This window comes from Meleagris gallopavo, chromosome 1, assembly GCF_905368555.1.
Source record: "Meleagris gallopavo chromosome 1, MGAL_WU_HG_1.1, whole genome shotgun sequence".
Classification (NCBI taxonomy): Eukaryota; Metazoa; Chordata; class Aves; order Galliformes; family Phasianidae; genus Meleagris; species Meleagris gallopavo.
The window spans coordinates 103,656,636-103,669,024 of record NC_139404.1 but is presented as its reverse complement, the minus strand read 5'-3'; the positions used below and the strand labels follow the sequence as shown (position 1 = coordinate 103,669,024).

Here is a 12,389-nt window from a genome sequence, read left to right as displayed (position 1 = left end):
CTGTCTTGAGTTGGAGATTTTAAAGAAAAGACTAATCATATCAAAAGGAATACTCAAATGCATACATTAGTAAATTACTGGATTTATTATTCAAAAAAGTTGCAACTGCTATGTAACTTTTTCTTAACATTTGGAATACCGCTATTTGAGTAACTACAGCTTAAAGGTAAGCACCTTATTCATTTTAAAACAACAAGCATCTTACTCTGACAGAACATTTAATCAATCATACAGTTCTGAATTCTAATAAATCAGTTTTAGAAATAATCTCACATACTGATGGAAAATAACACAACAAACAGTCCTTCTATCCACATCAATACTAGCTTTCTTAGTAAGAACTGCATATCAAGACCCCAAGGCAGATATATTTAAAACAAAGTATAAATCACAATGTACCAAAAAAAAAAAAAATTTTTCTTTCTATATTTTTTCTAGGTGATATTACTTTTTGTAGATGTTGCAATGGACAGAAAAGAAAACTAACATTTTTACACTAAGTAATGCTTTCATAAATTAAATTTTTTTTCTTTTTTTTTTCAGTTATGTATCTCTCTGCCCACTTGTGGTTATAAGTCACAGTAGACAAAAAAAATACTTAACATTACAATAAACACACAACTTGTCAGATGAAGCTCAGTGAGAGAAGCAGCATTGAAAAGTACTTTTTTGTCTCTGTAAAAATGATTTAAGAACTACGACAGCCTTCTTAACAAGAACGTATTTGCCAAATGTGTTTTCATTTACCTGATTTGCTCTGCAGTTCTGTATCAAGGGCTCCAGAGAGCACTTCCTCTATTTTCTGCACTATCTGATCATTCTGACGACTCCCAGCACCAGCAACAGTGTCATCTGAAGGGTTGGCTTGCTCAGCTGGGATTGTGTCACCATTGGGCTGGCCTTCTACCTTTCCACTAACCAAAAAAAATATCAACATAATACAAGCAGTTTTGAGCCTTTTTTGACCTTTAAATTCACACACATTTATAACACTGAGCCCTTCAATGTAACATTTTATCTTCCTGAAGATGCCACACTTTTAATGAAACACCTCCTTTTTAATTAACTTTCAACAGAACACCTTGTGACAACTCAGTACAAGGCACAAGAGAGCAAAATATGTCCTCTAATGAGTAAGCCCCCATGCTTTACGTTGAAGTTATACATGCCCATCAACTCCCAAAGCAAAGTAAGCACTCATCACACAATCTTTTCTAGCACACTTTTCTTGCTTTCTGAGATAAGGCTGTGAAAAACAACGGGGTGAAGTTAAAACGAATAAGAACAGCAAGACGAACTGAACAAACCACACTCATCCTTTCCCCTCCATCCACAACCGTGAGGCCAACACGGAAATCCCATCGGTGAAAATAAAAAAAGATACTGCTCGCGCGCTCGCCCGCCCCTACACCCCCCGGCTGATCTCGCTGAAGGAGTTTGCAAGGCCGCAAGCTCCCGGACTCAGCCACGTCGCAGCTAATACGAGCCGTGCGAGCCCCAGGCCCGGTCCGTCTCACACCGTCCCGAAGCGGAGCCCGCGCACGGTTCAGCCCTCCCTCCTTCCCCTCCTTCCTCCCGCGCGCTAGGCCCAGGCGCGATAGCGGCCCAGGCCGCTGCTCTTCCCCCGCCACGGCTCGTTACCCGCCGTGCTGCTGCTGCTGCTCTTCCTGGATCTCCCGGAATTTGTTAACCACGAAAGAGCGAAAGATCTGCTCGATATTAGTCGCCATGACAGCGTTAGCAGCGTTAGCGCGCCGGCCCCCCCCGCGCCTCTCCTTCCTGCCGAGAAGCAAGGCCTCCGCTATCCCACAATGCACCGCGGCAGCGAGAGGACGAGAGCCCCTGCTGACGCGCTCGCTGTGAGCCCTCACGCTATTGGTTGCCCTCACGGCGGGACGTAACGCAGAAGGGGGCGGGTAGCAGCGGGCGCCCGCAGTGTCGCTCTAGCACTCAGCGAAAGCCATAGAGCGGCAGACCTGGCTGACTTCCGGTGGGGGGGCGGGAGCGCTGTCTCGTGTCTTAGTGAAGTCCGCCGTTCCCCCTCCCCCCGGCGGTAGCGCGCCGCCATGTTGGTGCGCTTACCCTCCCCCCCCCAGCCCGCCAACAGTCCCCCCTCTCGACCCCACCGACAAACACAGCCCCGCCGAACGGTCGCGGCCCTGCTCTGCCCTCCCCCCCCCCCTCCAACGGCCATAACGAATAAAACCGTTAACCGTCGCCACACAGAACTCCCCCACGCATATATACACGCGCCCCCCCCGCCGCCCGTTGCCGGCCTCTCGCAGCCCGCGAACCGCAACGCCGCGCCTCGGCCGCCGGGGAGAGCGGCAAGAAGGGGGGCGGCGGAGGGCTCCGTGATGGCCGCCCTCCAGACCCCCCTCGCGCCGCACACACCCCCCCACCCTCCCCGCGCGCTCCCCCCGTCGTGATGGCGGTCGCCTCCGGGTGCGAGAGCCGGCCGGGCCACCGCGGAGGAGCCACTCACCTCGTCGAGGGCCCGAGCGGTGGCGGCGTTGGGGCCATGGTGGGCTGAGGCGTGTGGCTGTGCGTGCCGGCGGGCTCGGGGCCCGTGGGGGTGGGTGGGAGCGATGCCATTGGTCTCCATGGAGCGGGGCCAAGCCCCGCGCCTCCGCCGCCCCGTGTGTAGCGCGCAGGCAGCGCCTAGCAGGGGGGCCTGCCCGCGCACGAGTGCTGCATCACAGGGCCCGGCGCCGCGCTGCCCTCACTCAGCGTACGGCTCCATGCGAAAGGCGCCCTCCCCCGCCGCCGCCGGGCCGGGCAGCTCGGCTGTGACACGCACATGTGCTCCGGGGGCTGGCGGCGGGGTCGGGCGGGCGCCCTGCAGGATGGGGGAGAAGGAACAAAGAAAGAGAGTGGAATGAATGCCCCCTTCGCCGCGAATACAGAGCGCCTGAAAGCTGTGTCTCGTCTGAGGTGTTTTGCTGGAGTCCAGACGTTGTGGGGGTGCCCTCCTGCCGCTCCCAAAGCAATTCTCGTGTATACATGTGTACAAATACTACTTTGCCATTTTTAGTCCTGGAAGACCCCCCACGATTTCACCCCCCATAGGCTTTCTTCTCATTCCCTGAAATGCTAACTGAGGGGTTCAGTTTATCTAAAATATTTTTTTTTTAAAAACCCTCAAAATTTAGGAGAAACTTAGGGGAATTGTTGCTTGGGTTTCTATTTGCAACATCAACCTCCAATTTAATGTGGTTTAATAATAAGACTCTTCAATAGCAGCATTGTTTTTTACGGTATATTGCTGGGAAGTGGCCTGATTTTATGTGAAATCAGTAAAAATAACAGGTTTAGTATTGGGATCAATTTGCTTACTTGTATGTCAAGTTATAACACAAAGCAGTTATATTTAAGAGGCATTTTTACAACTAATGGTACCTTTCATGCCATGCCAATGTTAATAGAATTTAGATATTGTTAATATTTCTGATATGCAATAAGCTAGAGTGAAAATGCTTCACTTGATCTGTTTCATACATCTTTCTCTTATGCCTTCAGGAATGGAGCCCTTCTCAACTAAGTTAATTCATTCAAAGTAGCTTAACTGCAGGGATAGCCCCATCAGAGTAGGCCTCTATCAACAAGAGAAGAGTACAACAAAAAACAGAGGGATTTTAACGAATGCTGCATTTTTCGCTCTGGCTGCCTAACAGTGAATGGAAGACAGTTAACTGGAAAAGTCACTGTTGGTAAAAAGGAAGATCCACAGAGGAAAATAATTCTTCCTCTATTTTTTTATTTTATTTGCTGATAAATAAGAAAAACATCCTTAGTTATACACCTTTACTCAGGTGCTGATTCATCTTCTGATGAATTAAGTGAAGCCTTACTCGGATCTTGCCACACCAGGGTGTTGTTCCTGATACATTTTGCATTCAGTTTGAAAGCTAAGTGTTACCGGGCTTCACTTCAGCAGTTCTGAAGCTGTCAGTGCTACTCTAAGAGTATCTGTTTTCTCTCCTTTTGGAAACAAGAACCAAAGTTGTGCTAAAACATGAACACAATCTTTATTAAACCTGTAATTCATAAAATAGTTCCAAAGAACAAGGTTTTCACACCAATTCTCGGGGGAGAACAAACGTAAAGATCAAATCTGTTTTCTTTACAGCGTTGTTGCACAGTTTTATGCTAAGTTATTGTCTAAAAGTTGCCCAGCACTCTTTGATTTCACTAATACAAACCAGAGGGCTACTCCTGTCCAGCACTTAAAGCTGCTCAGGGCATTTCTAGCTGAGAAGGCATAAAAACAAACTCAATCTTTGCACAGTACCATCCTACTAACTTAGCAAAGTACACCTTTGCACTCTGGAGCCACACTCCCAAGGCAAAACCATAAAGTCATCTCCGTGTAGGTACGGCTTTTCAGATGGATCTCTCGCTTGCTGAGCTCAGTAGCTCGCTGAGATGGAAATGAAGATATTTTTAGATCGTAAGAATTTAAAAGCAAAAGCCCATTCCTTGGTCTCCGAGCCACAGTTTACTTTCCCTCCTCAGCCCCCGCCCCGGACCCACGCGGCACCCTGTGGGTACTGTAGTTTTGGGCGGAGCGGCGGAGCACGCCTTCCCCATCCTTAAAATCCCCCCGAAGAAAGTAAGTGTTTCTCTCGCTCTGCAGAAGGCCGGGCTGCGCGGGCCGTGCAGGCAGCCCGCTCTCGGGGTCAGCCGCCCTCGGCCGGGCCTTGACCGCCGAGAAGAAGACGAGGGGCGAGGTGGCGGCGGCGGCCGAGCCATGTGCTGCCCGCGATGCAAAATGGCGGGGTCTGGTCCCTGTCTGGAGCCCTGCGGTTCCCTCACACGCTGCCATAAGGAGCCGTGGGGAGCGATGGCTGCTGCTGGTTGTTCGTTTTTTTATTTAAAACGCGTGTCTCCTCTCCGAGTGTACTTTAGGAGCACTTGTTTTAATTTTTCTAAATATGCCGCAGTTTAAATTATTTTAAAGTGCACGCAGCTGTTATTCATGCGCTTTTCCCTGTTTGGCTTCCAAAAAAAAGTGGTGAAATATTTGCTTTAAAGTAAATATTCAACTTTTGGCTTTTCTTGCTCTGGACTTTAGCTTACTTGTAATTCCTAGCCCTCGTGTTTGCAAAGCTGAGGGCTCACCAACCGACTTGAATATTGGGTTGTTTTATTGTTTTTTTTTCCCTCTGGTAATTCATCTTGTGGAAGCCTGAAATTAATGAGCAGATTGAGTATATGCTTCATTGTTTATAGCCAAAACAGAAAGGATGTTCCTTACCTCAGCTTACCTGTTCCTTTGATTCTTGCACAGTAGTTCCTATTAGTAGTTCCTATTAGTAGTTCCTATTAGTAGTTCCTATTAGTAGTTCCTATTAGTAGTTCCTATTAGTAGTTCCTATTAGTAGTTCCTATTAGTAGTTCCTATTAGTAGTTCCTATTAGTAGTTCCTATTAGTAGTTCCAGACCTCAATGGAAACATGGAGGGCTTTCAGCTTTCTCACAGTCCCAGCCATCCAAATTTAGTGCTTTAGGGGAGGGGGAATAAAAGCACTGTTAGCTCCTTGTTTGTACTAGAGAGATAACCTGATGATGATTTGCCTAAGAAATACACAATCTGGCTGTTTGGAGGATAGTGCCTGTCTCAAAGATTCTCAGTTCAGGCCATTATTCCTGGTTAGGATGCAGGCCTTCTAGGGGCCAGAAGTCATAAATGAAGAACCTGATTAGAGAGATGTCTGGAATCTTTAAGCCATTCTTTCTGGTATTGATACCTGAGGAAATTAAATGTTATAGCTTAAAGGCAGCATCAGTTTCCATAAGTACAAGTTACATGCTAACCTAGTTAAAATTTGCAGCTGCATTGTGTTTTGGCCGTTTTGCCAGTTCAGGCATTGTGGCTGTTTGTTTCTGCACCTTGCATCGCACCAACAGAGTTAGCTGCACAACTGGCACTGTGACTTTACTCAGGAAACTGATCCCTGTTAGAAACGTCCTCTCCTCACCCAAGTTTCATTCCCTGATGTGACTGTTCCTGGGACTGTAAGTACGCTGGGGCAAAAGGTGAAACAGGCAGGTGAGAAAGTGCACCATGAAGTGGTGTTTGCTATTGGGGTTGTTGTAGCTCCTTGAACAATCAAGTGATCTGAAGGTGCTGTTAATTTTCTTTTTATAATTATGACTTTTCTGAGTTACTGTTTTGGTGTTAGTTTTCCAGCATTATTGGCTTCCTGATCATTGTGACACACAAAGCACACATTTGGCACTCAAGCAAGAGGCTGGAGGTGGAGGAGAGTAGGACCCATAGCAAGGTCGCAGTAGCAAGGACCAGCACAAGCCAACTGCGAAACACTGGTAGGTCAACCTATACCCTGCGTATTTCAGCTTCTCTTTTTTTCAATCCAAACTTGAACAAGATCCAGAAGCTGACAAAGGTTCTCTGAAAAGGCTAGCTGAGAGCTTTCCTTGTGTGTGCTGAGATCTTTGTGTATTCGTAGCCCTTACCTCACGCATACAAAAATCTTTGTCTATTCATCATGATGTGCAACAGACTCTATTTTCAGCCTTCTGATTAGCGTTAATTCAGAGCTGGGTTCAATCTGAAGGGATTTGGCTCTGTGTTAGCAGGTGCAGGAGCCAAGTAAAGGATGGCAGATTCCAGGGGGGGCAGTACAGAGCAGCTCAGCTGTTGAAGTTGGTAAGAGAAGGTCCTAGGTTTTGGCTTCTGCTCCAAGCCAAGGGTAATATTTTATCCTGTTACTGATTATGGAAGGGGAAAAAAAAAAAAAAAAAAAAAGGCATGGAACATTTGTGGAGCGGCACATGAATTGCAGAGCATTTTGATTTTGTATTCTTTCTGTGTCCTGTGAGGCATAATTTCTTTTTATTCTTTTGTCTAACTTCAAGAGAAACAGTGAACTTTCTCCTTTAGTCCAAAGTTTGATGAGAAAAGCTTTTTTCCAGGCATTGGGAGGTATGGGTTTGATGATGCTAGACTTGGAGTCTCTATATTTGGACTAAGAGCTATCACTGCTAAGCCGTTTTATAGCTGTTTTATAATCTTTCCTCTACGAAAAGTAGGAGTTAAGACACCGTGGGTTTGGACCATATATTTTGTATAAAGAAACCTGACTGCCTGCATCAGGTTACCACAATCCCAGTGTTGAAAAGTTAAAGTATTGCAGCTTTTAATTAGTTAGTAGCTAAGATTAAATGTTAGGTGTGCAATGATGCAGTAGATTGCTGCAGCTTAAAAGGTAGGTCTTGACATTTAGTTCTTTCTGCCCATCTCTGTTGTCCCATCTCTTTTAGTGCCCCTACTTATTGGTTGATTGTACAGTTAGTCAATTCAGCTGGCAGAAATCTTTTTAGACAGGGATGGGTGGTGTTAAGGTTTAGCTTAAGGAATTTGTATTCATACACTTACACAGCTATCTTCGTAAGCTTTGCATTAATACAGCTAAGGAGCTCAGTTTAACTTCCCAGTCAGAATCAGTTCCAGTAGGAGATGGTGGCTCATGTCCCTTCCCTGCTACCAGGGATGGGGCAGCTACTGAATTAGTATTCTCGTCTCACTTCTGCCTGTCTTTGAAATCTCCCTGGGCCTTGTGGAGGAGCCAGTACAGGAAAAGCTGTTATATATTGTTGGTTTTGCACCATTTTCGTTATTTTTCTTCACTCCAAAGGCCCTGACCTCGTGGAGGAGTTGTCCAGCTTCTTAATGAGCCCCATCCTTAGGGAGGATAAGGGTCTGATGCTCATCACTGCTGACTAGCAGCTGGCAACTTCAGGAACAGATTCTGGAAATCACCTTCACTGCATTCTCATGTCCTCTCCTCTTAGATACTCGGAGTAATTAGCTTGTTTTTGATTTCCTGTTCTTATTTTGTCTAAGAACTTGGTTACTGATCCTTGCTTGAAGTGCCATCTATTTTAAGACATCTTTTAAACAAATATACCTTCCTTCTTTACAAAGGCAGATGATATTTACTTAGGGTAATGTACCATGCTTTAGATTCTTTTTTACTTCTGCCTGTTTATGAGAAGATTTAAGGATTTCACGTGTCTTCCAAAAAAAACCACGTGTGGTAATTCTCATAGAAGAAATGGTCTACTTTGTGAATGGCTTTTGGTCGTTTGAAAACAGATTGTTGACTTCTGGGTTAGTGGCAAAGTAAAAAGAATTTTTCTTTCTTCCGGAATTCCCCCTTTTTTTTTTTTTGGAACTTTTCATTTTTAATGACAGTTATGTACAATTCTTCATTTGTATAGTGGTATCTCCTTCTGTCACATGGGAGGCCGGGGTTTGATTCCCCAGTGAGGAGGTACATAATACTTTGGAGAACCAGCATGGCTTCACCAAGGGCAAATCCTGTTTGGCCAACCTTGTGGCCTTTTATGATGGTGTCACTGTATCGATGGATAAGAAAAGAGCCACTAATGTCATCTATATGGACTTCAGTAAGGCCTTTGACAACATACCCTGGGTGGACTTTCAGTGAATGAAGAACTGGCTGTAGCATCGTGTCCAGAGAGTGGTGGTCAATGACTCAATGTCTGGATGGAGATCAGTGACAAGCAGTGTCCCCAAGGGTTGCTTCTGGTACCAATACTCTTTAAGATCTTCATCAGTGACATTGATAGTGGGGTGGAGTGCGCCCTCAGCAAAGTTGCCGATGACACAAAGCTGTGGGGTGTGGTTGACACACCAGAGGGACAGGATGCCATCCAGAGTGACCTAGACAGAGACACTTTGAGCAGTGGGCCAAGGTGAACCTCATGAGGTTCAACAAATCCAAATACGAGATCTTGCTCTTGGGTCAAGACAACGCTCTCTACGAATACAAGCTGAGAGATGAAAGGATTGAGTGTTGTCCTGCTGAAAAATACCTGGGGTACTGTTGGGTGAGAAGCTGGACATGAGCTAGCGAGGTGCCCTCACAGCCCAGAAAGCCAACCGTATCCTGGACTGCATCCAAAGAAGTGTGGCCTGCAGGGCAAGGGAGGTGATCCTGCCTCTCTACTCTGCACTGGTGAGGCCTCACCTGGAGTACTGTGTATGGATGTGAAGTCCTCAGCACAGGAGAAACAAGAGACCTGTTGGAGGGCATCCAGAGGAGGGCCACAAAAACAATCCATGCAGTCAAACACCTCTTGTACAAGGACAGGCTATGAGAGCTGGGGCTGTTCAGCCTGAAGAAGAGAAGGCTCTAAGGTGACCTGATAGTGGCCTTTCAGTATCTAAAGAGGAGCTACAGAAAAGAAGGGGACAGAGAGTTTAGCAGAGTCTGTGGTGATAGAACAAGGGGAAATGGCTTCAAGATTAAAAAGGAGAGATTTAGATTGGATATAAGGAAAAAGTCTTTTACAGTTGAGGGTGGTGAGGCACTGAAACAGGTTGCCCAGTGATGTGGTTGATGCTTTTGTCCCTGGAAACTTTCAAGGTGAGGCTCTACCAGGCCCTGCGCAACCTGATCTAGCTGTGCACATCCCTGTTCATTGCAGAGTAGTTGGGTTAGATGAACCTTTAAAGGATCCTTCCAACTCTAAGGATTCTATGATTCTGTGATATTACTGGGCAATGGAGGGCCTACACTGCATCTTTACAGTCAGTGTGAAAAAGAAAGGCTGCCAGTACTTTATTTGGGCTTCCTAAACTGACATTGCCACCAGAAGAAGTTCTTGTCAAGCTGCACCCCTCAACAAAAGTTGCTAGGATACCGTTTGGGAGATGCATAAATAAGTTGAGTTCCTGAAAATAAAAGAAATGGCCAAAATGCTTTTTTTTTTTTTCTCACATTTTATTACAGAATTATTAACTGCTTCCATATAAAATTTTATTTATTTATTTATTTATTTTTTGGCTGACAACTATTAGAATATGCTACTTTTAGGAAAGAGAAAGGATTGTTTGATTGATTTATAAGCAGGGTCATTTACTTCAGCTGACAGCAGTTTCACTGATCTTGAAGCATTTCCTCATATTTTTATGTAGGAGGCTTAATGGAGCATAAATATGCATCATATCCTTCCATGCTGTTGATATGCATGGGAGTATGCATAGCATCATTTTTAAATAAAGGATGTTTATGATTTGATTAGTGAATATTTTTCGACTGCAAAAAATAATTTGAGTGAGGCAGAATTTATTCTGTATGTGCAGGAACAACAAAGTGGGCTGCTTCTGCTCTGTAAAGTTTTTACTGCTTGTTTCTCAGCCACACGCATGTGAGCTTCTGTTCTGTTTTCCTATTTGAAATGACCTGTCCAATGGCTAGGCATTGGGTGGTAATCAATGGGTGTTAATACTGGAGCAGGACAGTACATTTTTAACTAGAGGCTGCTCTTCTCCTTTCTCTTTTCACTCCTGAACTCCTGAGCATTACTTTCCTCAGACCAGCAACACGTAGGATAGCGTAAGTATATTCTCCATTTTGGTTTATAACTCTGCTCTCAGTTCTGATATACCTGCAAAAAATGCTGTCATGTATATTTCAACTTGTTATTTAATGGTGACTGAACTGCAGTAGAAACATGCTTGTTGGGTTAAGTGTAGGACAGCTGTCTGCTACATGATGTTTATTCTTTTACACAGCCTTCTTTTGCCTTAGGTTACTGTCTTCATCTAACTTATCCTTTCAATGTAGCCAGCCTCTTAGTCTTTTATATATACATACATTGTTGGTTTGTTGTTTTTTTTTTTTGCTTAAGTTGCAGTGTCAAAGAGGTTTACCATAACTTTGCATCCCAAATAGTTTGTCGTAACTGTTAATTTTTATTCCCAGGTATTTTTTTTTTTCTTATTTTAAGGAATCCAAGAAGTTTATTGCAACTCTGCAGTATGTATTTTGTCAAACATTTTAATAGAAACCTATTGGACTCTCCCAACCTGAAAGTACTCTTAAATTTTAACTCTGTGTTTAGTTTATCGTTAAAAACTCAGTGTTGATGGTCTGTATTTTGTCCTTTTATTCATGTTTCTTTTGTCTTTATTTTGACTGGATGTTTTGCCTAAAATTATCATTCTCTGAACAAATCATTCCTTTGTTAATGGGTTAAAATAGATAAAGAAATGGCATGGGAGTGTATTCTAAAATGGATGGGGGCTGCATTGTGTTACAGAGGACTTGGGTTTAACAATGAGGCTCAGCATGCACGTCATAGGAGCCCTCAAAGCAGAAGCCATCTCCTTTGGAGTCCAGGCTCTCAGGACAGCTGGGTTTCTGGGGAGTGGGGTGGGGTCTGCAGAGCTATCCAGGCAGATCATGGAGCTGAGGGGGATCAGCTGTCTTACTAGCAGCTGGGATAGCGGAGAAGCACATGCTCTGCCCCATCAATTGGCTGAACATCTGGTATGCCTCTGGTAAGATCACTTTTCCCTTAGAAGTCTGGTTTGGCTATGTTCGTTTCCCCTCATGCTGAGGATATACGTTGTGCTAGCTCTGTCGCCCTCCCACAGGAGTTCTGACCCCAAAGGGAGCTGCCGTCGCCGTGTGATCCAGCAGTGGCGTGAGGCCTTCCCCCACGCCTGCCTTGGAGGGCTCTGCACACACTGGCAAGCGTGGGTCAAGGGCCAGTGACCAAGCGTTAGGCACTATGTACGCTGGTATTGCAACAGGGAGGCTGTGTGTTACGTGGAGCTGAGACTCTTACCAAGGCCGCGTCCCTCCCCTTGAACTAGGAGAGATGATTCGTGCAGCAGGGAGGCATGTCGCACCACTTTGCTGTCATTGCAAAGTCCTCAAAGTTGATCATGCCAGTTTCCACACAAAGCTCTATTTGTTTTCAACACTTGCGATGCTTGAAATCATTTTATGTGTTTAGATGCTTATTTTGCCTGTGTTGTGACTTAGAGCTTTTAGATTACTTTTTGGAAGTAATGAACACTACTCCAGGGTTTAGGACCAGACACCTGTGTATAGCTGCTCACTCCATGCCTCACTGAATGGCTTTTCCAGGCACCCCTTGCCTTCTGCTGATAAAACTCTGACCTTAACCAGTGCAGTTCCATCATCTCTGTGTGTATTTTGTACTTGGTTGAACTAACATGACTATAGCAGCTTATTCTTTGAGTACCACTGGGAGTTAGCCTTTGCTTTTTAAGAATCTCCACATAAAGAAATACGAACTTATTTTATTTACTACTTTCTGAATTCCAGTGTTCTTTCCCAATGTTAGTGAAATCTTCTATTCCCCTGCTAGTTGTGTGATATCATTGCTGGGATGACAATTTTGAGGTGACTTACACCAATAAGTATGTAGAGAATACACCTAGAGATAAACCTGTCTTTAAAAAAGCAAAGGCTAACAAAACTTTGCTTTATTAAACTCTGGACAGCCTATAAGACTCATTCAGTCCCAAGGGGAACTTGTGTTAGGTTTCTGCTTCCCCATTCGGGTTGCCTAGCGTTGTG

The 12,389-nt window shown here is 44.9% G+C and overlaps 2 protein-coding genes across 6 annotated transcripts in view; one reads left to right on the top strand and one right to left on the bottom strand.

Moving 5' to 3' along the window:
* The window catches only part of SON (SON DNA and RNA binding protein), a 38,064-nt gene extending 35,254 nt beyond the window's left edge, over positions 1-2,810 (bottom strand). The window contains exons 1-2 of one of the 4 annotated variants that reach the window (XR_014887842.1): positions 2,486-2,810; positions 748-914 (exon numbers count right to left, since the gene is read on the bottom strand). Coding sequence is in view for 3 of the 4 variants with exons in the window: in XM_085242188.1 (XP_085098314.1) it covers positions 748-914; positions 2,486-2,595 (277 nt within the window). In the remaining variant the exon portion in view is untranslated. Of the gene's footprint in view, positions 1-747; positions 915-1,641; positions 1,918-2,485 lie in introns of those variants that run through there. The other 3 variants (XM_085242188.1, XM_085242181.1, XM_010723016.4) reach the window with 3 other exon arrangements.
* Positions 2,811-4,837: 2,027 nt separating this feature from the next.
* GART (phosphoribosylglycinamide formyltransferase, phosphoribosylglycinamide synthetase, phosphoribosylaminoimidazole synthetase) overlaps positions 4,838-12,389 on the top strand; it is a 37,819-nt gene continuing 30,267 nt past the window's right edge. The window contains exons 1-2 of one of the 2 annotated variants that reach the window (XM_085242263.1): positions 4,838-4,856; positions 6,186-6,330. The gene's annotated coding sequence lies outside the window, so the exon portion shown is untranslated. Of the gene's footprint in view, positions 4,857-6,185; positions 6,331-10,271; positions 10,392-12,389 lie in introns of those variants that run through there. The other variant, XM_019611990.2, reaches the window with a different exon arrangement.